This window comes from Camponotus vicinus, unplaced genomic scaffold (genome assembly GCF_025532165.1).
Source record: "Camponotus vicinus isolate PSW18456_S1 unplaced genomic scaffold, iyCamVici1.0 SCAF_11, whole genome shotgun sequence".
NCBI lineage: Eukaryota > Metazoa > Arthropoda > Insecta > Hymenoptera > Formicidae > Camponotus > Camponotus vicinus.
Window position 1 is genome coordinate 16,163,290 of NW_028141947.1, and position 25,864 is coordinate 16,189,153.

The 25,864-nt window shown below is 34.7% G+C and overlaps 2 protein-coding genes and 1 long non-coding RNA gene across 4 annotated transcripts in view; 2 read left to right on the plus strand and 1 right to left on the minus strand.

Annotated features, from left to right (window-relative positions):
* Positions 1-26: 26 nt before the first annotated feature.
* Positions 27-3,511, minus strand: Cct4 (chaperonin containing TCP1 subunit 4). 2 transcript variants are annotated; one of them, XM_083082574.1, is made up of 10 exons: positions 3,289-3,511; positions 2,946-2,998; positions 2,773-2,862; positions 2,037-2,288; positions 1,789-1,884; positions 1,543-1,704; positions 1,110-1,454; positions 706-957; positions 245-535; positions 27-166 (listed from the first exon to the last, which is right to left on the minus strand). In XM_083082574.1, exons 1-9 carry the CDS (start codon positions 3,410-3,412, stop codon positions 290-292), a joined length of 1,620 nt encoding a protein of 539 aa, XP_082938700.1. In that variant the 5' UTR covers positions 3,413-3,511; the 3' UTR covers positions 27-166; positions 245-289. The 2 variants fall into 2 exon arrangements, with proteins under 2 accessions (XP_082938700.1, XP_082938699.1); XM_083082573.1 differs by having other exon boundaries at positions 27-535.
* A 922-nt stretch (positions 3,512-4,433) lies between these two features.
* LOC145961938 (uncharacterized) overlaps positions 4,434-25,864 on the plus strand; it is a 31,557-nt gene continuing 10,126 nt past the window's right edge. The window contains exon 1 of the mRNA XM_083082567.1: positions 4,434-5,217. Coding sequence (XP_082938693.1) covers positions 5,076-5,217 — 142 coding nt within the window. The 5' untranslated portion in view covers positions 4,434-5,075. The remainder of the gene's footprint in view (positions 5,218-25,864) is intronic.
* LOC145961945 (uncharacterized) lies at positions 11,580-24,718 on the plus strand. Its single transcript, XR_014435751.1, has 2 exons — positions 11,580-14,218; positions 23,135-24,718. It is a non-coding gene; the product is annotated as an uncharacterized LOC145961945 (long non-coding RNA).

Sequence of the window (25,864 nt, forward strand, 5' to 3'; positions counted from 1 at the left end):
TATATACTAAAATAATAAATTACTGATATCTCGTAACTTTTTATTGTTCTCAGTATTAACGCGTTTAAAAAATACATTATGTAAAGCTTTTGCAAAAAGCATATTCTAATTGTTAAGGTGAATAGGTTTTTATAATACCAAACAAATGTGATGAACGTGGATAAATCTGTAACGAAAACTATGTTGCGTATATTGATAACACGTGAAGTATATGATATATATTGTTATTACTAATTATATTCACCGCGCAATGTAAATTTAAAATCAATTTTAAATTGCATTTTCTGATTTATTGATTTGTATTGACAATGTCATCAATTTTCAGTATACTGCGTACGGTTTCGGAAGCGAGAGTTATCGAACTGGTAGAAACCAACAATGGTTGAATTACGTTCTCTTCCAATATATTAGTAATGGCGCCCTTTCGTACATTAATTCCCGCTGTTACTTCACCCTTCGCGTGTCGATTGCGAAGTTCAGTTACTGTTGCTATCGGATTCAAACCCGCATTCTCGGCTAACGTTGACGGAATCACCTAAAATTGATAAATTATAAAAAAATTTATCAAATATTGTATAATTATTTCAGACTTGTTTGCATTTTTTGCAATGTATACAGTTCAATATTTGCATAAAACAATATTAAAGTATAAATAAAATTATGATTTATCTACAGACGAAATTATGGAATGCATTTAATACTGACCTCAAGTGCATTTGCAAAGGCCTTGATACAGTATGCATCAACTCCACCTAAGGTCACTGCGTACTCTCCCAGTTTTAATGCTAATTCAATTTCTGGTGCACCGCCACCAGCGATCAGCGCTCTTTGTTTTACTAAGCACCGGATGACGCACAGAGCATCATGTAGCGATCTTTCGGCTTCTTCCAAGACTAATTTGTTGCTACCGCGCACGAGAACTGTGACCGTTTTTCCATGATTTTGAATTCCTGTGATCTGTACATATTAAAACAGAAAAATATATATATTAATTATACCAATAATTTAGATATAAGAAATGTAACATTTTATTATATATACAGAAAGAAATATAAAGAAATATTAAACATTAATCTCATAATATTGCCGTTTCTGTCAAATAAACTCACCTTGACAAATTTCGAGTTTCCGGTTTGAACTTCTTCGCAAAGTTCTGCGTTAACAAGATTTTCAGCCACAAAATGATCCAACGACGCGATCGGCCGGCAACCTAGCGTTTTACACACGAAGGGAATGTCCTCGCGCTCTACATCTTTTATTACCATAACTTTAATCTTGTCTAAGAAATGTATTGCGAGATCGCTAATGGCGTCACGCAAAATCGACTTTTGCACTAGGAGTACATTGCAACCAGTTTTCTTGATCTGTTTAATGATATTCAATATATAAGCACGTTCTTCCTTTAAGACACGATCCATCGCCGCATAGTCAGATACAACGACATTATGATCCATCTAAAAATTCAAGAAATTAATTTATTCATTCGTGTAAAGAACCATAAATGCGGATATGCGTCCATATTATTACATTCATGACACTCACATCAGTTTTTGGCGGCGAAATGCAGAATTGAATCAATCCAATTTTAGCTTTCTCTATACGTTTTGGACCATTAATATTACAAGATTTTTGGGTAAATATCAATCCTTCTATTAATTCGGTATCTTCGACAGTACCTCCCAATTTTTTTATTACTTTAATATCCTATAAAGATAATAGAAAAATGCCAATTAATAAAATTTATGTGACATAAACAATAAAGCATACGTATAAAAAATTTGTTCTCACATTTAAGTCAACTGACACTTCCTTTCCTTCCTCTGTAACTTTTAATACTGCATCTACAGCAAGTGGTGCAAGAAGGCTAGATTGTTGATGCACAACCTGAAATAATATAATGATAAAAATATATTGAATTGTTATATATGATATAATTAAACAACTATATATTATATAAACTACTTAGGGAGATAATCAGAATGATTATTATTATTGTATAATCTCAAACACTCATACATCAACACTAATTTAGGTACCTTGGAATTAAGAGATGTTGCAGCGACCTTTACAAGAGATTCTTTATCCGTTAGGTCAACAGGTATGGACATGTGTAACAGAATCAATACTGCTTCAGCTGCTGCTTTCTGAAAAGCATCACTAATCGAAGTAGGATGAATACCTTTCTGCAACAAGCGTTCCGCCATCTCCAAAAGTGCACCACATATCACAACAACACTCGTTGTACCATCACCAGCCTCTATATCCTGAGCTTTAGACAACTCAACGAGCTATAAACACAAAATATATTGTGCATTATTTATTGTTACATAATAATTTTATGAAATTTAAGATGAAAATTAAACAAATCAGTTTTAATGGCAATACGAGTCAAGTGTCGATCTTATAACACAGTTATTTATTATACAAACAAATAAGTATGGAACAAATTACAATGAAAAGATTGCGAATGTTTCGACCCTATTTTTGGGCCCTCTTCAGCGCAAATGTGATGATAAAAAATAACAAAGGTTTTATCGTAGTCAATTATAAAGTGTGCTGTCTAAAGTAAAGATAAACGTTTCGGTATCTCATTATTTTGACGATGCTTCCAGGCATCGAAAACAATGACGAACCGTTGGAGACGAATGGAACAACTCAACATCTCCGAAGACAAAGATCGACTGGAGTCGTATTGCCATTAAAACTGATTTGTTTAATTTTATATTTCGAGTTTTATATTTTTAATAATTAAAATGAAAAATTTATTCTTACCATTTTTGCAGCAGGATGGACTACATTCATCTCTTTCAGGATAGTAGCACCATCATTTGTGATAGTAACTTCTCCATTACTAGCTTGAATCTGTCATTAGCATATCGGATATCAATTAATATCATAATAATTTTAAATAGGTTTTAAAAAAGCAAGATAAGTATAAAATTTACCATCTTGTCCATTCCCCGGGGTCCAAGACTCGTGCGTATCGCATCGCTAACAGCTGCAAGAAGAGAAATAGTTAATATATAATATAAACATAAAAAAACAAAAAGTTTGATGTAATTCGTGAAAAAAGAGATCTCAAAAGGACACTGAATTTTCAATATAATATATTATTGTGGGAGAACATTCTTTATATGTTCATATAGTGACACATTTATTCATAATCAGATGTTCATAAGCAGACTCAATTTATGATATACAATATCGATGCGTGAAGAGGTATTGTGGCACATTGCTATATAAGGTAATATTTTCTCGACACGCGGAAAAAGGACCTATCGCTCTCACCTTTGGCGGCATTGATGTTGCTGCTGCGGATATCCGTAGGTTTGCTCTTATCTTTATAAGCCTGTCCATGAGCCCCGCGATAATCGCTGTTTTCCATCGTCTTCCTCATCACGTTTTTGGTCATATTTCTCGCTATCGATTAAAAATTTTCGGGTGAGATATTGAAGCAGAACAACGTTGGTGCTTCTCTCGAATGGTGATTCACGCATGTTCCGGTCGCGTCCGTAAATTCACTCCGATCTGCTCGTCGAATAGACCAGAAGTCCGATTGTCCAATCAGAACGAAAGGAACCAAGGTTTCTGATTGGTCAAGCGGACACTACTGTATTCCGATGAGTAGAAACCCGAATGATTTTTGAACGCAATCCACCGGAAAACCGATTGGCTATACGTTTATTCTCCGGAAGAAGCTGAATGAAAAGCAGGGATAAAGAGCATGTAAGATAAAAATTCTTTAGGACATAGATATTTCAGATAAAAACGCAAGTCGTGTAAAAGTAGTATTCAAGTGATAAATTCATATCTCTCGCATACACAATTAAAATTTTTATACGCATATTCTCAGAGTAAAATTTTAGCCTACGAAAGGATATCATTGTAATGTATTGTATTTTATATTTAATTGTTTTTTTATATATTTCTAATGTTATATTATTATTATATATTATTATAATTTTATATTTCTACTATATATTTCTAATATTTTTATACGTATTTATATAAACTTCTTATAATATTTTTATATATATTTCTTATAATACTTTTATATATACTTCTACATAGAGTTATTTATTTATTTTTCTATTTTTTGCTTGCTAACATTTTGCTTGTTTTTTTCTCTTTTTCGAGTTAAACAATTTAACAAAATCCCTCAAGATTTATCATCTATTTATTTATTTGCGATTCATCTATTTATTCACTCAAAGTTAGAAATAAAAAAAAGCTCGAATATTCAAACGTGCGGATAAAATTTTAAATTTGCAGAAAAAGAAACTACGTGAGGTGTTCCTCATCGAGTCGTCCGTTCGACGCACGCGTGGAACCGGCCCTGACTAGAACAATCTTCTCCCCGCTCCCCTCGTCCCCCTTCCTGTAGCCGCCCTCCCTCCTCGCGCAGAAGTCAGAAGCACCTGTTGCTCGCCTACCTGTTTTACTCGCTCCGTCGTCCGCGTCCGCGGCTTCGTTTCGTCACGTCAGTGCGTCGCGCGTCGTCGCAGCGAGAAGATCGTGTGAGCTCGCGTCCGAGATTCTCTCTCGCGCGCGCGCGCGAGAGAACGTCGTGAAGTCGCGCGCGTTTCGCGGAAGGCCCGGTAGAAATGTTGCGCCCATCGCCGCGCTGACATTCCAGGATCAGAGTTTTTCGTCGGAATTCGGTGCTCATTTGAAGACCTCGGCGACGAGTCGTCATCGAAAACATCGCGAGGACTTTGCGCGCGAGCGCACATGTTGGTTTAAAAGCGACGCGCGATGAGTCGATCGCGACGATAATCGGTTTTCGGCTCGCGCGTCCGAGACGAGCCGTCTAGGACACGACAGAAGGAAAAACGAGAAGGAAGGAACGAGGAGGAAGAGGGTAAAGGAGCGAGCAGTCGGGGACGATTCACACACGCGCGAAACTATGCGATCAAATTGACGACACGGCCGAGAGAAGGAAGGAAAGAAAGGGGGAGAGAGAGAGAAAGAGAGAGAAGAAAAAGAGCGGAGGAACGCGAGTCGCGGGCAGGAACGGCCGCGACCGGTTAAAGCCGCGCGAAGATATGCGCGAGAGGCGGATCTGAGCGCGAGTCATGGAAGACGCAACAGCAGCGGTGCAGGATACCTGCTTCGGGGCGGGCAGCGTGGCCGGGGCCGTGATCGGGACCTTTCTGACGACGATCCTCCTCCTCGCCGTCGCCGCGCTCCTCTACAGGCAGTGGCGCAGACATAAGGGTGAGTTTTGTCTTGTTTATATCCCAGGGTTGGTCGGAAAAGTCCGGTGAGAGAAGAGTTGTGGCAAATTTCAGAAATTTTTTATTCCCCGGACATTATCCGATGGAATAAACCGGTAAAGACTATGAAAATAATTAATATATATTTACATCATTTTATGCAAAAATGTTTATTTTTGATTTAATTAATAAATCATATCAGTCATTATAGTTTAAGTGTGATATCGATATAATAATAAAATCTTTTTCAACTCGCATTAATATGTTTTTAAAACAAGCTTTAGAGATAAAATTCTTTGACCAACTTTAGAGATAAATGTTACACTTAGTTGTATTAATTAATAAAAAAAATAATAATAGTGGAATTCAAAATTTTTAATGATATAGATTTGATTTGCATTTACCATTTAATCTCCTAACAAAAATTAATTTATTTGCTATTTCTGAATTTATTACGGATTTTATTTTAGATTAAGCTTAAATTAAAAACACTTTTTCAATTGACGAATATAAATAAAAAAGCTTTTCTGTTTATTTTAATATTTTTAATAACAAAGACCGGTTTTCTATCACTGACATAGATTTTATCCAAAAAAATATGGAATTGTACCAACCCTGGATTTATCATGATATATCATGGACCACTTCTTAATTCGATCTTCCGATAATTATTTATTAAACATTTGCGAATCAATACAATCATAAAATAATTCGTTTGCATTCTTGACTTGTGTTCAAACGTCAGAAATTTGTGAACATGTATGTACTTTCGAGAGTTTTTTATAATGACTCGATAAGATGTATCGCTTTTTCCATTTTGAGATAATTGCTATAAAATAATTAGAGAATATAAAATCGTGGTACACACAATCAATTCCCTATAATTACTGAATTTTTCAAGAGTCATCTTTTTTAATTTCTCTTCTCCCTTTTATTTCTCAAGCAGAATTTCTTTTCTTTCGTAATCGCTAAAATCGCTAACATCATTAAGATTGATATGATTCGATACTAATGATAATTAGCATCGCGTTACTTTCTTATCATTTAAAAATCGAAATCGTTCTAAATCTCATTTTACATTTGTTTATTTTTTCAAGTGATTTGATTTAATAAAAGTGTAAATATGGCCTAGATTTTTATTTTCGTTTTCTTGATTCGAAAGATAAATCGGACAGGTATCAAAGTTTATTGCAAAAACAAACAATAAGCGAGTACTATTCAGACGAGAAAAGCAAGAGGGGATGTACTTTACACTTCAATGAATATCAATTCGAGTGTTAATTGATACTATTTTTAAACTATTTTTGTCTCCATCGATTCTCGCAGTACGTATTTTTTTTGGCGATTCGCGAATATTCTTAGTGATGCGATATGTCATTTGTTTAAATGAAATAATTTAAATGCTAAAATTAGAGTCTCCGATTTGAACGTAATGTTGGCGATTAAGATTTAAAGTTGCGCGACACGAAAGATATCTGGCACCTGTCGTTATCGTTTTTGAAAGGGAATTGAAAGTAATTTTACATATATCATGTGACACTTTCTACACGAGACGAGTGGTGCAACGAGTCAAACATGCTGCGAATTTCCGCGAAAATTTTGTAGCAATTTAATATCCTTAACAGAGACTACCTTCAAGATTACTTTCAAGAATAACATTGTTTTCTTCTTTCAATAGAGAAAAATGTTTTAATAAAAAATATTTCGTCAAAGAGATTCCTTGACAAAAAATTTTCTTAAGAATCTGGAAGTTGCAATATTAAGAGAAAATTCCTTCTTAACGGAGAAAAATAAAAATCTTTAATGAAAAATGATACTCCTTTCTTGATATTAAATTAACTATTTTCAAGAGTAACATTGTTTTCTTCTTTCAATAGAGAACAATGTTTTAATAAAAAATATTCCGTCAAAAAAAGAAAATAAAAAATTTTCTTCAAAATCTGGAAATTCCAATATTAATTTCAGAATAAATTAAATTAGGAAAAGATTAAATTAAATAAGGATACATTAAATTAGGAAAAGATTAAATTAATAAAGATTAAATAAATTAAATTAGATTATATTAAATAAATTAAATAGATTAAATTAGACATTAATTTAGGAATAAGAAAAATTCCTTCTTAACGAAGAAAAACGAAAATCTTTAATAAAAAGTGACAATCCTTTCTCGATGTGAAATTAACCTGCTCCTTCTACGCATTTGAAAAATATTTAATGTCAAGAATTCGAAAATCGTGACGCAAGTAATGGCCTTACGAGTCTCTCTGCGAAAGACAGGATCATAATTCCTCGATGTAAACTCAGTCCGAGTAACTGGCTTGATTTCGATTATCGAAATAAAAGATTGACATTCTTCGGTCACGAAAGGGTCGCCTCGTATCTCGTTAGGATCGCATTCTCGCATCGGTTCGTGACAATCGGCCGCATTTTTGCCGAGATTTTCACATAGCCGCGGCCACACGCACGTACGATTCGATCGGTGAAAGTAATTTAACACGTCGAACGGCTGCAGCGAATGCCGGTATCTGTTACGATGACGTTGACGTTGGCGAAATTCCGATGTTACGCGCGCGTATGAATATTGATTCGAGCTGTTACTTTCGTTTGCGAATATTCAGATTTCGAGCCTCGCCGCAGAACTTGCTACAACATCGTGATGCCGAAATTTAATTAATTTCGTTAAATTTAAATACTCGAGGAAACTCGTTTTCGTTCATCGTGATTTAGATTTGTGCGTTAATTTGATCGCTAAAGATCTACTCCTCGAAATTAATTTTCTCAGGCCCACGAGTATATCCTCCAAGATTAAATTCTCGGAGCCAACAAAGGCTCGGTGCGAGGCAGAGGAAAATAAAGTACGTATCCTTAGAGGAAATACCTCTGGCATTGTAAGAGCAACCGATGCGAATGTGTGCGTTTGTGTGCTTCTTGTGTGTATGTAAGATGTTAGTTTCCCGGCAAATTCCCTCGTACGAGCGCTATCGCATCGCGAATGTTGGCGAATCGCGACAAGATTTACGTACCTGAGGAGAAACGCGGAAGCGCTCGAATCCCGCTCTTCTACCTGTTCTCGTTCGTCCTCGGCGACGCGAATGTTCGATATTTCGTTACTGCCAAATAGATGATGCAAAACGATGACAGAATCACCCTCAGCGTCAAGAATAAAGAGTACATACTTGGATACCTACGAAAATTAAACATTTATGTTAGCGTATTTAATCGTACTTAAGGGAATCTAAATATTCCTTGCATCAGTGCCTTCCTCTCCCCCCGTATTTCTACGTTCAAAGTTAAAAGGGTACAAGTCTTTCTCCGTTATATCCTCGCGTGACTTGTGAAAGCAGATCCGCAATTTTGTATTTAAGTCTAAAAGACTTTCGAGATGAAATTATTAAGTTGAAAAATGTAGTCTTGTGTAGGCGAGAGTTTCGAGGAATATAATAAACGGAACATTTTTCGATCAATCGCTATTAATAGCGATAGATTTGTCCCTCGAGGGGCGAAACGTGCGTTCTATCATTATATAAGAATTAAAGTTCATTTTATCTATGTTTTTTTTATTTCAAATTAATCATTCTTACGATTTTTGACGTTGGAAATTTACAAACGTAATGAGTATATATTATAATTAAAAAACTTTGGTTTTGCTATATAAATATACATCCTCGCGTCATCTCGTGTCTATTGGAGAATCAATTTACTGTGGACGACAGATATGTGGGCGACAGATATTCATTTCGAAATGAAAAAATTATTCTCGCATTCTCTAAACTTATCTAGACTTTTGTTTTTGTACAGTTTAAATACTACGTTCATGTCAATAATATAATATAGCTATTAAATTCCACATCACACATTTATTTTATAATGTATATATTAATAGTAATGCCATAATTTAATAGTTTAATAATTTAATAATTAATAATACAACAATTTTGTACTATAGTAATTTTCTTTCGTACATTAATTTTTAATTATTATAATTATTTTTATTTTTATAATTATAATATATGCATAACTATATAGTAGGAGATATTCATATTTTGCTATAGTTTTCATAGAAAAGCCTTGATTTTTTAATAATTCGAAATTAATCCCCGAGTCCTAGTTTATTTTTTATCTCTAAAATTTTATGTATTAATTTAAACATTCTTTTAAATAACTTTATATCAGTAGAGAGAGAGAGAGAGAGAGAGCAATTTATTCATTCCTAAAAAAAATAATCACTTAATATCTATACATTTCTCACATAAATGTTACATTTTCTTTTATTTTTATATATTCTGAGTATCAAAAATATCAAAATCTAAAGATCAAAATTCTTTTTTTCTCTATTTTTCTTAATTTTCTTATTTTTTTAAATTTATAACATTTTCCGATCCTGGTCCATAACGCGAAACTATCTCGCGATGTCACGAGAACGACGTTTGTGCGACATCCGTCACGTAAATCCGAGTAAGTAATTCACACCGCGGTGCAAGTTGTAAATATCGCTGTATGTACATATGTGCACCGCGGGCAGCATCATCGTCGCAAATAAGGCCCGTTGCGTCTCTCCGGTTACCTCTGATCCTCCCGCTCGACATGGCACTTATCCGCCCGAAGGCCAGCGTCGTTTAAGCTACGAGCGCTACGCTATCGAGATGGAGAAAATCATTTTCCTCCAGCGAGATTACGCGAAATGTCGAATCGACTCGAGTTATGCCGCGTTTCGATCGACGCGGTATTTGCCCCGCGATTCACGCAGAATTCCAAGAGCGTAAAAAACGAGAAATATCTCCGTAAAATTGTACATAATTAACGATCACATTGCTGTTCATTAAAATAGATTCTACAAAATATCAAGTTTTATAAAATAATTTTCTGAGAAACTTCATTATCCGGATATTTTTGTAGCTTTCGAAATAATTGGAGAATCTTTAGATGAGATTATTTTGTGCTGCATAAAAATATTTCCTATTCGTATGATTATGAAAGAAATATGAAGAGCCATTTGAATTTCAAATATAATCTGGAAAATGAATAACAAGAAAATTTCCTGAAAATGCTGGGTTTTTCAGAAATTAAATACGTCCTCGAATATAATCATCTATTAACGAAATAAAAAAAATTCTGTATTTGATTTAATTAATCGCGTCGTAACTCGAGAAATTTTGCACATTTTTAGTAATTAATTTTAATCGACATAATATGTACGAACTTGGCTCGACCACCGCTGGACTCTGATACGTCAAAGCCTACTCTCGGACGATTTAGCGTGTTTTTTTTTCTCTTTTAGGCGGAGGTAAGCCGCGATTTTATACCGGTTTTCAAGCGAAAACGGGGGGATTGTATCGAGTTCGCCGCATGGCTATAGGTCGAAAGGGGGCCGATCTCAGGGGCACCATTAAAACGGCCGACATTATAAATGACGTATACACGCGCGATACGCACACCCGACCCGCGGCATCGGACGATAGACAAAACTGGCGAAGGCTTTTAGAAAGTGCGGCAGCTCCTGGGTTCCCAGACCGGGTCGTTTGTGTCCGATACCACCGCGAGCACGCGATGCCATACATTACATACCAAGGTGTCTAGGAAATCAGGAAAATTTGGAAAACTGGGGATTGTCAGGGGATTTTATTATATAATTTTGGAAATGACAGGAAAAATCAAGGATTTTAATAATTTATCTGGATTTTTTTACATTTTTTTCTCATTAATTTGACATTTTTTTTTAAACAAGTGTAGACTTCATCCTGGCTCGGTGCGATAATTTTCTGTTTTTGCTGAAAATCGGTTTATTTATGGGCGTGTTCGATAATTTATATTTTCACTTTACCAGCAAATAAAATAAAAATAAGAATATTTAATATTTGCACATATATAAAAAATACGTATGTAACATGCCTCTCAGAAGTCAAACTTAACATCGTTTTATATAAATTTTAAATCAAAGCACATTAATACCCTATAATTTTGAAATTAAGAAATGTGTGACAAGTGGATCAGTTTAGCTTCATACAATGCCAAAAAATAAATTGTGGACTTCCAGTTAGATTTCAAAGAATATGTGTTTAAATATATATTTTCTTGATATATATTTAATTAAGATATATTTTTAAATATATATTCTTGATATATATTATTAATATATATTAATTGAATATATATATATATATATATATATATATATATATATATATATATGTTTAAATTGATGCAAAAAATTAGAGAACAAATTAGAAATCAGGAATTTCAAATCATTTAAATCAAGGATCTCTGAGAACTAAAATACAAACAATGTTTCCTGCAAACTTATAGATTATGCATACCTCTTTCATAAAATGAAAAGAATATATATTATAAGAAATAATCATAAAATAAGGAGTATAAAAATATATGTGATGTAACAAATGTCATATAAAGAGATTACCTAATTATTCAATTTTTATTCTGTAGGTTACCATTATTTTTATTCGCTAATAAAACGCGATGCTACTTTTATTTCTCTTGGGCACAAGATACCCGCAATCTCCGCACACGCGTAGAATATGCGTGGAATATCGCGCGGCGCTTATAATCCCCCGGCCCGCGGTAATAAATTACTTTCACGAAGCCATTTCGATGCGACGGTATCGCGAGAATCGGATCGCATGATCCGGACGACGATCCGACACACATATACACATATATACAAATAACACATACACACATACATACATATTTACTTTTAACCGATGCCGTTGCATAGGGAAGACGTTCTGTCGCGCAAGTTCCGCGAAAGATAAAGACATTTATGATATCCTGCGCGAGAGCGAATATTCTCTTCTCGTCTTGATCTGGCGTAATTGCAATTTAATAAAAATCACGAGTGTACATTATTTAACACTTTGAATGCGAAGGTATGCGTGTTAATTGTTTGTTGTCCCGCATTTGTTTGTGAAACTTATTTATCGCGGTCTGTAATTTGCCTTGTAATTTTCTATAATGATTTTTCACTGGCCTAAAGAATCGTTTTATCATTCTAACAAATTTATAATGTATTTAAACTTCGTTTTATAATACTAAGGATGGTAAGTAACGTTATATCTATAAAATAAAAAATACATGTATGTGTTGAAATATAAATTTTTATACACACACACATATAGATATCACATTTATGCATACATACATGCATGCACACATACATTTACAAATTATAATAAGTTTTAAACCTCACTATATAAATGCAATAGTTTTTAAAACTAATTAACATATTTTTTATATCCTATTGTTACTGGATGCACTTTGCATAATGACATGTCTTCCATAAATTAACATTGGACAACAAGTCATTAAAGCAGAAACTATTTCGATATTCATTTTTAATTTCATATTTTTTCGCACAGATCGAGTCTAATTGATTTAAGATCTATTTAATATTTTTCCAAATTCTCTGTCCAATTTGGAGTAGATTTTTTCGAGAGCAGAATTTTCAGAGAATTCATCTATACGAGAATCTCTCGCTTTAAATTTAAATTTCCATGATTGGATCATCAGTTAGATAAAAAAATCGACCATTTTAAAAAAGAAAAATATTAATTGTATAAAATATTTAAATATAAAATTATAAAATATTAATTCTAATATTGAACACCCAGTATATGCAGGTACGCAACGAACGTAAAGTGTTATATTGGCCGCTACCTGCTCGTAGCATCGTTCGGTTTACACGTAATGGCTATCCTCTGTTTACTGTCACGTGGAGGAACGTATCGATCGTATCGTTTTGAGACATCTGATATCATACGAAGAGTCAGAAACGAAAAAGACACAGGCGAGAAAATGATAAAAAAATGATAGAAAACAATTACAGCATTTTTTGCAGAATTCCTTCATTTATATTATACTTTGACATACTCGCGCATTTCCCTCATGTCACGTTTAATGCGATCATATTTCGAAAAAATTTAGAAGAAAAAATCGCTCCTATATCGCATGAAAAACAAGCCTGGATCTGCGAACGACACTAATGTCGTCGTCGAGATTTCTTGCAATTTTTTACGTCACGTGTTTCCTCTTCAAACGAGATCTTGTACGTGAGCGTATCTATAACGGTTAATCATATTTAAAAAATATCTCAATGTATGTCGTATCATAAAAGTAGCAATAAACGCATTAAGGTAACGCATCAGAAATATAACAGTAGGTGTTGGAACAGTAGGTGACGTGGGCAGAAATTATAAACACGATTGCAAAAAAAAAAGACGCATTGTTTTAATCGCGGCTAAAGAAATCAACGCCTTATATGTCGCGGGAGAATGCCCAGCATTGGATCTTCCAATGAAGGTAACAGTGTTGAATCATTGCTCCGAAATCGTACTTTGTACATCATATAATCTCGCGTGACGAGAAGAAATTAGTAATAATGAATATATGGATCCGCAATTTTCACAAAAAAGGCTCTCGGTAAAGATTGTCTGCCTGAAACACACACATCATATAAGCAAATTTAATTAGTATAATTTTATAAAATTACTATTTTATATTTTGATAATAATTATTTTATATATCTGATTATAGATAAATATATCTTTTACATAAAAAGAATCGTTCATTTACTAAAAAAAAAAAAAAATCCGTTGTATAAAACAATCTACGCAAGATGAACTTACGAAATCTTTTTTCCGTTAGATAAGAGCGAGGCGTCTTAAAGCGGTGGAAGAGAAAGCGTGCGATCATCGGTGACGAGAGAGGATGCATTCCGCGAGATTCGTCGGCCGTAGTAAAAGGACGACGCGCATCATATTCGAATCTAGGACATGTCGTATGAGAATCGGTCTGCGGGTTTCTCATACCTTTCATACGATTCGACGTTACGGTAGTGCGTAGCCTAAGAAAATCTCGACCGTGCCGTGGAAATGGATTAATAGCTCACTCGCGCGAATTACGCTCATTACCTACATCCCGCGCATTGATGCGGCAAATGCGCGATTAAGACCGCGTCATCTGATCGATTAAAAGGAGCATTCGTATAAGTATGTAGTCATTAACAGTTATTTTTTGGATTTCAAGTTGCACTTGCACTTAAGTTCTATATTAAAATCTATTAAATATAATAAATATCTATATATATTTTATCATTAAATATATATTTAATAGATAACTATTTTTTTGAACTTCAAAAATTCATATGCATATAATTATATTAAAACAGACCTATAAAATTATTTCTACTTTTTTTAAATAATTTTTCAAATTATTTAAATTTAAAAATTAATTTTTATTTTTAATTTATTTTTAAAATCTTTTACTTTAACAAATTTAATTATATTCTCACTTTATCCTCTTCTTTTAGATGATTTATTTATTATTTGATTTTTTATAGAAATTAACAATTTCATATTTATTTGTTTTATATGGATTAAACTTTTTAATATAAAAAAATTATTTTTTTATATTTCATAATTCAAACAATTGCCTCTTTAATATTAATTTTTTCATAATTATTAAATTTTTATTTTTTTTATAAATTTAATTTATTAGATTAATTTTTGAATGTTGTAACATATTAATAAGAAAATTTATGAATCATGAAATTCTGATTGGAAGAATAAGATTCTCGCATTTCTCTTATCGTGTTGAAATAAAATTTATGAAATTTCTATAATATTATATATTGCATTTTTTTATATAATTTTATGTACTATATTTTATTCATTTATTTTTTTACGAATGAATTTTTTAATTTATTCAAACACGCGAATAATTATTTTCGCGCGATTTTTATAAATTCATGGAAATGGAATTTTCGCTTTACAAACAAATCGATCGAATTCGTAAGGATCAAATTGTCTTCTCATATTTTCGTCAGCTGAACATTCTATATAATGTCAGAATTATTCCATTAAAACGGCTACTGTGAACGCAAAGTGACGCAGTTCCATGAATCACGATGTATTACGTCTGTAATCAGATCACACACACACACACACACACACACACACACATAGAGACGAGGACACGCGCATTGTTCCGTCTTCATTCACGAGAGCATTGTGGGACGCACAAAAAAAAGACTAGGCCGGACTCGCCCGCGGCTCATGGATGGGATTTTCGCTTTCCATTAGACATAGAAGCGCGCCCATCTGTGAGCGTCTCAACTGGAGCGGCAACGTTTCGATTAGAGTGGTAATAACGCCTTCCTGTTTGAGATAAAGTGGAATACTCCGACATTGACACGCTTTCCGGGCGAGATCCTAAGGCTTAACACACACACAGCCGCGATTTTTTTTGCACAACTTTATACGAATTCGCAAACCCCGCCTAAGCCGTGATAATTGTGACAAGAATTAACAACTCTTGAGTTAACTCTAAGATACTCGAAATGATTAACTTTAGATTAGGACATGTATGTATACATGATTCATAAAAGTGCATTAAATCGGAAAAATACACGTTTTGGATAAAATGGTGAATAATTCTACAAGGATTATTAAATATATAATTATACAAAACTTTAGTATACAATTAAATCATAATTTTTATATACAATAAAATTTTTATTAAAAGACTCCTCGCAATGAAAGGTTGAAAGATTTCTTAGAAAATAGTGTCAGTTTTACTAGTATTATTAATATTCGTGCAAAAGATTATTTAACTACTTTTCAAAAAATTTTTAAAGACAAATCTACAAAAATTATTAAAGACAATTCTACAAGAATTATTAAATATATATTTACACAAAACTTTAGTATATATTAAATCATAATTGTTATATACAATAAAATTTTTATTAAAAGATTTCTCGCAATAAAAGGCTGAAAGATTTCTTAGAAAATACATGTCAGTTTTACTAGCATTATTAGTATTCGTCCAAAAGATTATTTAACTACTTTTCAAAAGATTTTTAAAGACAAATCTAGTTTAAATCAGAAAAAATACACGTTCTGGATAAAATGGTGAATAATTCTACAAGAGAATTATTAAATATATAATTATACAAAACTTTAGTATACAATTAAATCATAATTTTTATATACAATAAAATTTTTATTAAAAGACTCCTCTCAATGAAAGGTTGAAGGATTTCTTAGAAAATACCTGCCAGTTTTACTAGCATTATTAGTATTCGTGCAAAAGATTATTTAACTACTTTTCAAAAGATTTTTAAAGACAAATCTAATTTGTTCCAAGTCAATCAAATTAAATTTTGATTGATTTCTTCAAACTACTAGATCAAGTTCTCAAGTTTGCGGAACGATAAGATTATATCACAATCGCAATTTTTCTCATTACATACCAGATTCTCGAGCAACACAATCTATGCAGAGAAAGAGAGAGACAGAGAATGCGAGGAAACTGCATCATTAAAGCAATACACCATGCAAGCGATCGGTGCAAAACTGCATTGTACGTGCGGTTCCATTGAACCGCGAGGAGGAGGGGGAGAAGGGGGAGGAGGAGGAGGAGGTAAGCGGAGCAAACTCGCGGAATCCGGGCGCAGAATGCGGGACCGCATAAGAGCCGGCTCTTTATCTGTCCGGTATGAGCGAGATATCGGCAAACGGGTTTCGCAACTTCGCAGCACACGCAGTTCGGCGAACGACGTTCGGTCCACTCTTACGTCGAGTTTGTCCCGCGATTTTCGCGACGTTTTTCCGATCTTACCAGTCGATTTATCTCAATCTGAGAGGCACGGATCAATCCACCTCGGAATGGTACCTTGATCAACTTTCCACACTTATCTCGGCATTTTCTTGTATTTCTCTCTCTTTCCTTGCAATGATTTTTTGTCATTATTTATTAAAGAAGAAATAGAGAAAATTTTATTTTTTATGTCTCGCATACGAGATTATTTTATGATAAAGTTTTAAATTATTTAATGAATTTTAATTTGCCATACATTTAATTAGTAGCGAAAACATAAAAAAGAGTCACGAGTGATGAGTTTCTATGAAAATTTGAGAAAATTAGAGTGAAAGCATAAGTGGAAGCCTCTGCAATTATAACAAATGGCGTATATTTGTGTGCGAGCTCTAAAGTGGGGCAATATACGAAGGCTACCAATTGTAGACGATGTGGTAAAAGATAAAACTGGCAGCTGACAAGCCACTGTCACTTGTCACGCACCTCTTATATAATAATATGGTAAACACGTTTAGCGCGTTCCTTAACGTATATCCACATTTTCACTTATCGATGAAATTTAAAATTGTACACAAAGGTGCGGAAACACATCTTTGACTTATGAGACTTATTTGTCCTTCAGTTTCTGTGTCGGCGAGAAATAACTGCTCGACACTCGATACGAAGAAACATTTTCGTGTTACTCATTAAATTATACGTTACATGTATACAATAATGCATGTAATTATACATTATGTGATAAAAGATGTGTGAACATTTGTTTCGCACATGTCAACTAAATTTCATTGATAAACTTCTTTTAATTTTTCGGAAGCTTCTGTCGCGGATTGAAATATTTACAAGATGTATATATTAATTTAAATTAAAAAAAGCCGTTTTCTTTTACATTGATTTTTACATCTAGAGAGATTCTATGACTACGATTCTAGGATCACCAACGCACTAATAAATCGGCATCATTCTCTTGCCTGCTATTCATTCGACCCCTCTTATTTCCTCTCGTGCACATCTCGCTTGAAACGAATTATAACGCACTAGAGGATACGAGGATAGTCTTTTTTTTCTTCCCTTATCCTCTGTGGATCTCAGATGACGTCCTACGCCATATCATGCTCGACGCACGCATGGAATTACGTAATGAAAAGCAGTCCTCCCACGTTGCTACCAAGTCCTAAGACTCGACGAGCCCTCCCTCCCTCCCCTTTCCTCCCCCGACATGGAAATTGATGCAACCTTATTTATGAAAGTCTCCTACTTTTCCGCGCGGCGCGTTTCTTGCTCGTATCGAAGCGTGATTTACGAGTCACGCATCCCTGCGCACGTGCGCTCTCTCGTGTAATTCGATGATTTTCTACGTGCACGCGCGTGGCAAAACCCGCGTTTCGCGAACGGAAGGTATTATAATGCATCGTGTATCGTATATGTATACAACGGCTGGCTGTATCTCTCTTTTCGTGCGTGTCGGGGATACCGGAAATTAACGTGTTATTAGTCGTCAGGTTAACGAGAGTACGTAACCAAAGGTATACGACCGTGTTTTATGTCAGCGTAAAAATAAACAGCGTTTTCCGCCCCCTCCTCTTTCCCTCAATATACAGGGTGTTTCTTAATAAGTTCGAAAAATTTTAGGAAATGATTCTTTGTCGAAAATTAAGGGGGGTTTTTCGTATAAACATATACTCCCACATCCCTCCCTGTGGAGTTACACTTTTCCAAAAATTGGGGTAAAAATTAGATTTTTATTTTTTAGATTTTCAGGTTTTTATTATTATTATTATTATTCCGGTTTTATTTTATTATTATTCAGGTTATTATAATTTTGTTTTTGTTCCAATTTTTCCAACATTTACTCTAATTTTATTTTTAAAATTTAACTTCTCGTGATTCGAAACCTATTTGCTATTTAGTATCGTGCTGTGCACGATAACGTATTTTATTTTTTTTTTCTTGAAAACTACTGATTTTATGAAAGCAATAAAAAAAATAAAAAAGTTTCTAAATAAATCAAACTTTTTAATGCATATTTTTAGATGATCGTATTCCGGCCCATTAAAAAGTTTTAATAAAAAATTGAATAGGATTGCTAGTTTCATCCCCTTATAACAAACACGGGAGGCCGGAAAAAATATTAATAAATAACCTTTTTACTAATAGAAAATATGCACCTAATTTCATTTCTTTAACTTGTTCCAAATTTGAGAAAAAAATAATACCCATGTAGAAGTATATGTTTATATGAGAAACCCTCCTTAATTTTCGACAAGAATCATCTAAAATTTTTCGCACTTATTAAGAAATACCCTGTATAACTAAAATTATTCCGCTAAAATTGAGAAATAGTTGCATCTATATAAATAACGAGTTTGGTAAAAATGTATGATAATAATAATAAAAATAATAAGAGGGATAATAGTAGAAATAATGAGATAAGATATATATAAATGCATTTTTGACTTTTTTTTTTGAACGCATTTACTTAAATGCGCCTTTTTTATCTTCCTTTGAAAAGACAATTTTTTAAAATGCGTTTTTTTAAACACGTGCTCGCGATTGTTTGCCTATCTAAAGGTGTAATTCCAGTGTCATCGATTGATATTTTATCGATACCGTGAATTCCGCGCGTTCCATCGTAGCATCATCGAAGCTCGGAAAAAACGCGTATTTGTAACACTTTACATCGTGAATACGTTTATACACATACAGTATATATACAAATAACGATGATAACCTGTTATCGCGCTCATTGTAAACTTGACGACCATGTGACTATGATGTGATAATAGACTTTTGAACGTGAAGATAGGGAAATGCCAAGACGCCACGTTTCTAATCTAACGACCTAATTTTTCCATTACACAATCGAGAAATATCGTGAAAATAAATTGTAAATATCGACAATCATAAATAGCTTAATTATTATCGCAGAATGTAATATGAGATAATACAAAAATGTAAGGGCAAAATAAAAATAAATAAGAATATATATGACATAATTAAGGAATGATACAAATAGGTGCAAAAACAAACACAATAAGTGACTAACATAAGCATTTATTAGACAAACGAATTATTTTTATATATTAATATTATTGTATACCGATAATTATAAATTATTAATTTTTTCAGAGCTATGTATTTTATCGAAGTATACGTAATTTTTATCAAAATTTTTATCAACATTTTTATTAAAAAAACATGCTAATGTTATAAATAATCATTCATTATTCAAAGCAATTTAGTGTAAAAGGATTATCTCACAATAGTGGCATTAAGAGGCTCAGATACTCACTCTTTTGGGAGGAAATTTGATTTTAAAATTCACGCTAACGGAATAGAGTGAATGCTGTGAATGTTTCGCAATTCACGGCCTCAAGTATGCAGAAATAAAACGAGTAGTCTTCAATTTTTCACGACATCGCGAGCGAAGAATACATATTCATTCCTTACTTTACCGTACGCTATTTCCAGGTGTAGATGCAACCAGCATCTCTAATTCCCGATTTCGCGGTGGAACAAATCGCCCAGCGATTTACCCAAATCTACCTGCGCGGGATCTCTTTTTTTCTTGTCGCGGATCTCGGAAAAAGCAGGCGATGCACACCTGGAAAGTGGGTGGTATCCTCTCTCCAGATCATCTTATTTCAACGTCATCGTGTCGAGGCGAAAGAGAGAGAGAGAGAAAAATATTTAACTCGGTCTCGCGTATTTAAGCACGCGTATTTTAACGACACGCAGAGCCCGCCGCCGGCGCGGCACGAATATAGACTTCACTCGAGGCATTTTTCTCTCTCCCTCTCTCTCTCTTTTCCTTACGAATGCCACGCCTCGCATTTCTGCATAATCACGGCTGTTGTCATTCCCCTTCCCCCGCGCTTTCCCCGCGATCCTTCCCGCGGCGAGCCGTTCCCTTCCTCTAATCCCTCCCCCTCCCCCCTCAACGATACCTGCCTGCCCCCCTGCGCGTAGCTCCTTCTTTCCCCGCTGTCTTCAGGAATCCGAGCTCCTCGCGGGGTAGCAGGCGAACCGGTGCATTATCGAATGCACCGCGTCTAGTAACGGGCGTCTAGAGCGAGCTTAGCTTACTGGTCGCCAACGTTGACCGTAATCGACGAGCCTCGATGGAACATGACTTGTTAATCGATTGCCCGCTTCAGCTCTTTTTTTTGTCGTCATGGGACAATTTGTACATAATAATTGAGAGCGTTTTTTCAAGCAAGTTTTACGCCAGAAGGAAAATCGCCGCTGTGTGCATCCCTTTTTGTAGACGTACAATTATACGGGTGTTTCTTAATAAGTACGAAAAATTTTAGGATATGATTCTTTGTCGAAAATTAAGGGGGAAATTATTTTTCATATAAACATATATTCCTCAACCTTCCCTGTGAAGTTACACTTCTCCAAAAATGAGAGTAAAAATTAGGTTTTTATTATAATTTTGTTTTTGTTCCAATTTTTCCAACATTTACTCTAATTTTATTTTCATTTTAAAATTTAACTTCTCGTAATTCGAAACTGATGCTATTTAACATCGTGCTGTGCACGATAACGTATTTTATTTTTTTTCTTGAAAACTACTGATTTTATGAAAAATGTAAAAGAAATAAAAAAGTTTCTAAATAAATCCAACTTTTTAATGCATACTTTTACATGATCATATTCCAGGCCATTAAAAAGTTTTAATAAAAAATTGAATAAGGGTTGCTAGTTTCATCCCCTTGTAACAATACGGGAGGCTGAAAAAAACATTAATAAATAACCTTTTTACTAGTAGAAAATATCCATCTAATTTCATTTCTCTAACTTGTTCCAAATTTGAGAAAAAAATAAAAACCTAATTTTTATCCCCATTTTTGGAGGAGTGTAACTTCACAGGAAAGGATGTAGGAGTATATGTTTATATAAAAAAAACCCCCCTTAATTTTCCACAAAGAATCATCTCCTAAAATTTTTCGAACTTATTAAGAAACACCCTGTATACGCAAAAAAAGGGGAAATTATTTTATTTATTATGCATATTTAAAAGAAAATGACCGATTCAATTATGTGTCTGGGAAAATTTGTACCGCGTTAGCTGAATCACGCCATCGGTATCTTAAAAGATAATAGATCCTCTTATGGGCGCGCAGTTCTAAAGTTGCTGCAGGCTAATAATACTTGTGTGATCCACACATGGGAGGATCATAATACGAGCGTCCTCGCGATAAAATGAATCCTCGTGATTCAAAGAGTTGCACGAGAGTGTCAGTTAACGATAACGTCGACCAATTACGAATCTCTGAATCTATGAACTATGCTAGACGACCTGTAATAGGCTACCCACGCGTGGCATTGATTACATGTTCCATGATCGACTCATTATCTCTATTTATCCTACGAGTAGAGTCGCCGCGGAATCGATTTCAAGGCGTGTTTCCTTTAGATTCCCGTTTGATAGTCGATCGCCACCGATCGCTATAATCATCAGCGATAATAGTTAATCATCGAATCGATTTCGCAAACTTGCGAAAGTACTCATTTGAAAAACGTTGTGTACCAAGTGACAAACGCGCTATCTTTTTCTATTGCACAAAATTTGACAGCTTCGATTAAAAAGTAAATAAGTTATTAATTATATAAAATTTGTGTTTTTATAAAAGTCGCGAGGAAAAGAATTTTGCATCAATTTTTTTGCATCAAAAATGCGATGTAAAGATTATTCACAACAATCAATTAATCGTCATTACGTGCAAAATTACAATGAAATTTCTCGTACAAAGAATTTCGATCCCACGATCCAATTTGAATACGCTTGCCGCTGCTGGTTATGTTTGTCATGAATAATAGATCAAATGACGCGAAAGATCGAGTCTAGTTTAGTTGGTCATCGACGATGAGTCGAGGATATTATTCATCGTCATCTAAACATGTGCCGCGATGTAGGGCGAGCTACTTAAGAATGACCATTGAATCGAAAACATGTTAATCTGCACGATTTTATTTAACGGGCATTGATCGCAAGAAAAATTGATACAGCAATTATCGCAATTATTTTTAATAAACCCTTATTGATCTGATTAATATTCGCTTCAAATTTTTATAGAAAAGAAATTTATTAAAAAAAAAGAAACAGAATAAAGTAAAGTTTTGAGTAAATATTTTGAAGTATCAGAATGTAAATTTTTTTTTTTTTTTTTTTCGAAAATATAAAATATATATAAAATTCAATCTATAATTAATTAGAGTTAATTTGTCAAAAATTTATTTCTTACCATAACTCGTTTACATTAATTAAATTGGCAAAATTCCTCATTTCCACTCTGTTTTAGAGACGCACTTCTCTTGCGAGAGATTCCGTCCAACTCGAGAGGATACAAAAGGTATCGCGGATTCTTACCTTCGTCAAATTACACCCCCGGCCTTTTCCGACGTCCCGGTAGGGCGATGTAAAGTCGATGATCGTCACGTACGGGCTGATATTTACGGCGTCGCCTTTTTCTACGCCGCGCCGCTGACCTCGGTTTGCGACGTGACCTTGAAGAATTGCGAACCGGCCGTGATGCGATGCGATGCGATGCGATGCGATGCGACGCGACGCGGCAGGTCCGTACCTAAATACCAGATCACTGGAGTGTGGAAGGAATTGTTTGCGCGTGTGCTGCTCGAGTTTCTTTCTCGTAATTCACGGAAGGTTGCGCAGGCAAGGCTAACGAGAGTTTTCGCATATTCATGTATACCGGATGTGTTCCCGTCTCGTATTTTTTATCTCCCTTTAAATAAATCGTACGGTGTGATTTCGGCCTCGCATACTTCTCCGAGAATCGATGGAAAGTAGACGCGTACAGCTGCTTCTTGCTTCTTTCGCAAATGTGGGAGGTCAATGTTCTTTTTAAACGAAAATAACACAGAAATTCATTATCTTTCACAATTATGTACGTATTACGTTCGGAAAATACTTCGTAATTTAAAAAGAGAAGAGAAACGAATTTTATTTCTATTTCTAAAATGATTTTCCCTTTTGAAAACGAAAAAGCTATTTTCAGGAAAACTTCTATTTTTTTATTTTTTAATATCAATATTTTTTTATTTATTGTTTATCTTTTTAGTACAATTTTAATAGAAATATGCATCGCTTTATATCGCGTTTCGAAGTGTTACAGTTCGCATGAATCACGCTGGCAAAAAATTATCCATGTCCAGTAAAATTCTGCGAATATTTCTCGAGATGTAATTATAATAATGCGTGTGCATGGATAGATTATTCGTTGGCGGAAAATAGTTCATCGCAGCTCATTTGAAAATACGATGTTTATCGATAGGATAAGAAACAATTCTACGGGATCTGGGACGCTTTAAATGGCAATGTCAATATCCATACAGATGTTAATTCGAAAAGAATCTTGTCTACACAACTCGTAAAATTCGCAACCAACGCGACTGATTACATGTCACATCGATAATTCATATTATTTAACACACAAATAATTTTGACACAAATTACTTCATCATATTTATCATTTTTTTCTGTCACACTCGAGAGATTTGAGATAATTCATTCACGTAAAAATGTAACGAACTTGTACGTGTATCTTCGAAATGTAGGCTAAGGCTGTGAAATCGCGCACTTTAAGTTGCATGTAAAGTTGCGATGTAAAATAAAAAAAAAATCGAAACCATCGATGTTAATTATCGGTTATGGTCTGCATAGATTGGAGTTCGTGACGCTTTTATTTCTCCAGAAAAAACAACCGGGAATTAATTTAGGAGCAGAATCGCGTTCGACCGAGATTCTACGATCCTTTCCACCTGCGGACGTGACGAGAGAGTTGCCTTTCGCAAAACATCATTATCTTCACGACGATTGACCTCGTCGCGTTACTGTTGCGTTAAACGACGACGCGTCACGAAACTAGCGCGTTAAATATTTACACGTAAATAAGTAAAGCGCGTTTTAATCGTTGAGAAGATCCACCGCTAACAATGATATCTCTGCGACTCTTATATTCTCAAGTATCCCATGCGCGATACGCATTTAACGCAATCCGCTCCAAGGTGCTTAAGAAGGCTCGCGATAAATTCAGCCGGGAATGGGGTTCCGAGAAGTACAATTTTTAATTTACCATTAAATATTAATCGTCAAAAAAATGTCATCGAAGCACGTTAATTAAATGTTTCTCGTTTCGAAGTTGTTAAAAAAAAATAAATAGACTCGCTTATTATTCGAGAAACTATTAGCTTAAGTTGACTTGTTAAGCCGCTTAAGATAAGAACTGTCAAATTGAAAATAAGATTGTTTACGGCACTCGTAAACTTCTCGAAGATTACGAACGATGTCTTTTATCTTTCGGGAATACTAGGTAGGAAACTCGCAAAACCAGCGGGAAAGGCATGGCAAGGCATTTTTTTTTTTTTTTTTTTTTTCTCGTTACGCAGACATCGAGCATCCATTAAGAACTTGTAACGGTTGCGGATACCTTTTTCCTCGAGAAGAAGAGTCATTCGCGCGACCGATCATGTCGGCGTCCCGCCGAGAGAGGCTTCCGAGACGAAACGAGAAGCAGATCAGAGCCGGGTCTCGATAAGAGTAACGCGGTCGGTCGGCGATGATGATGGTGGGGTGATGCGTGGATCGCGACTCGAAGCTTACGGCAAAGAAGAAGAAGAAGAAGAAGAAGAAGACGACGACGACGACGACGACGACGAAAGCAAAGGAAGAGAGCAAGGCACAGGATAAGAGAGAGCGAGCTAGCTCACCTTGGCGCCCATGGTATGCGCCCATTGGCGTCCCTCGCAAAGGCGTAGCGTCTCTCAATATATGTATTTTGATAAGGGTCCCCCACGAGGCAGAGAAAGAGAGAGAGAGAGAGAGAGAACGCGAGAAGAAGATGAAGAGCAAATAGTCGCTGCAACTGATCTTTATTACGGTCGGTTTTGTCCTTGCTACGAAATTTCGTGCACGCTGCAAAACAATGCGTAATTCTATTCGAGCTGTCGATGTTATTTTGGTGTCGTACGTGTCTTTTCTCGGTGAAATGATGGATTTTATGTAAAAGGCATCA

Bases quoted from the DNA above. Each gene is read 5' to 3' on its own strand.
- Cct4 (XM_083082574.1), bottom strand. From the start codon at position 3,412: ATGACCAAAAACGTGATGAGGAAGACGATGGAAAACAGCGATTATCGC. The intron at 2,289-2,772 runs GTAAGAATAAAT...TTGTGTTTATAG, and splicing joins TCCATCCTGCTGCAAAAATG to CTCGTTGAGTTGTCTAAAGC. The intron at 1,705-1,788 runs GTGAGAACAAAT...TTATCTTTATAG, and splicing joins AAGTGTCAGTTGACTTAAAT to GATATTAAAGTAATAAAAAA.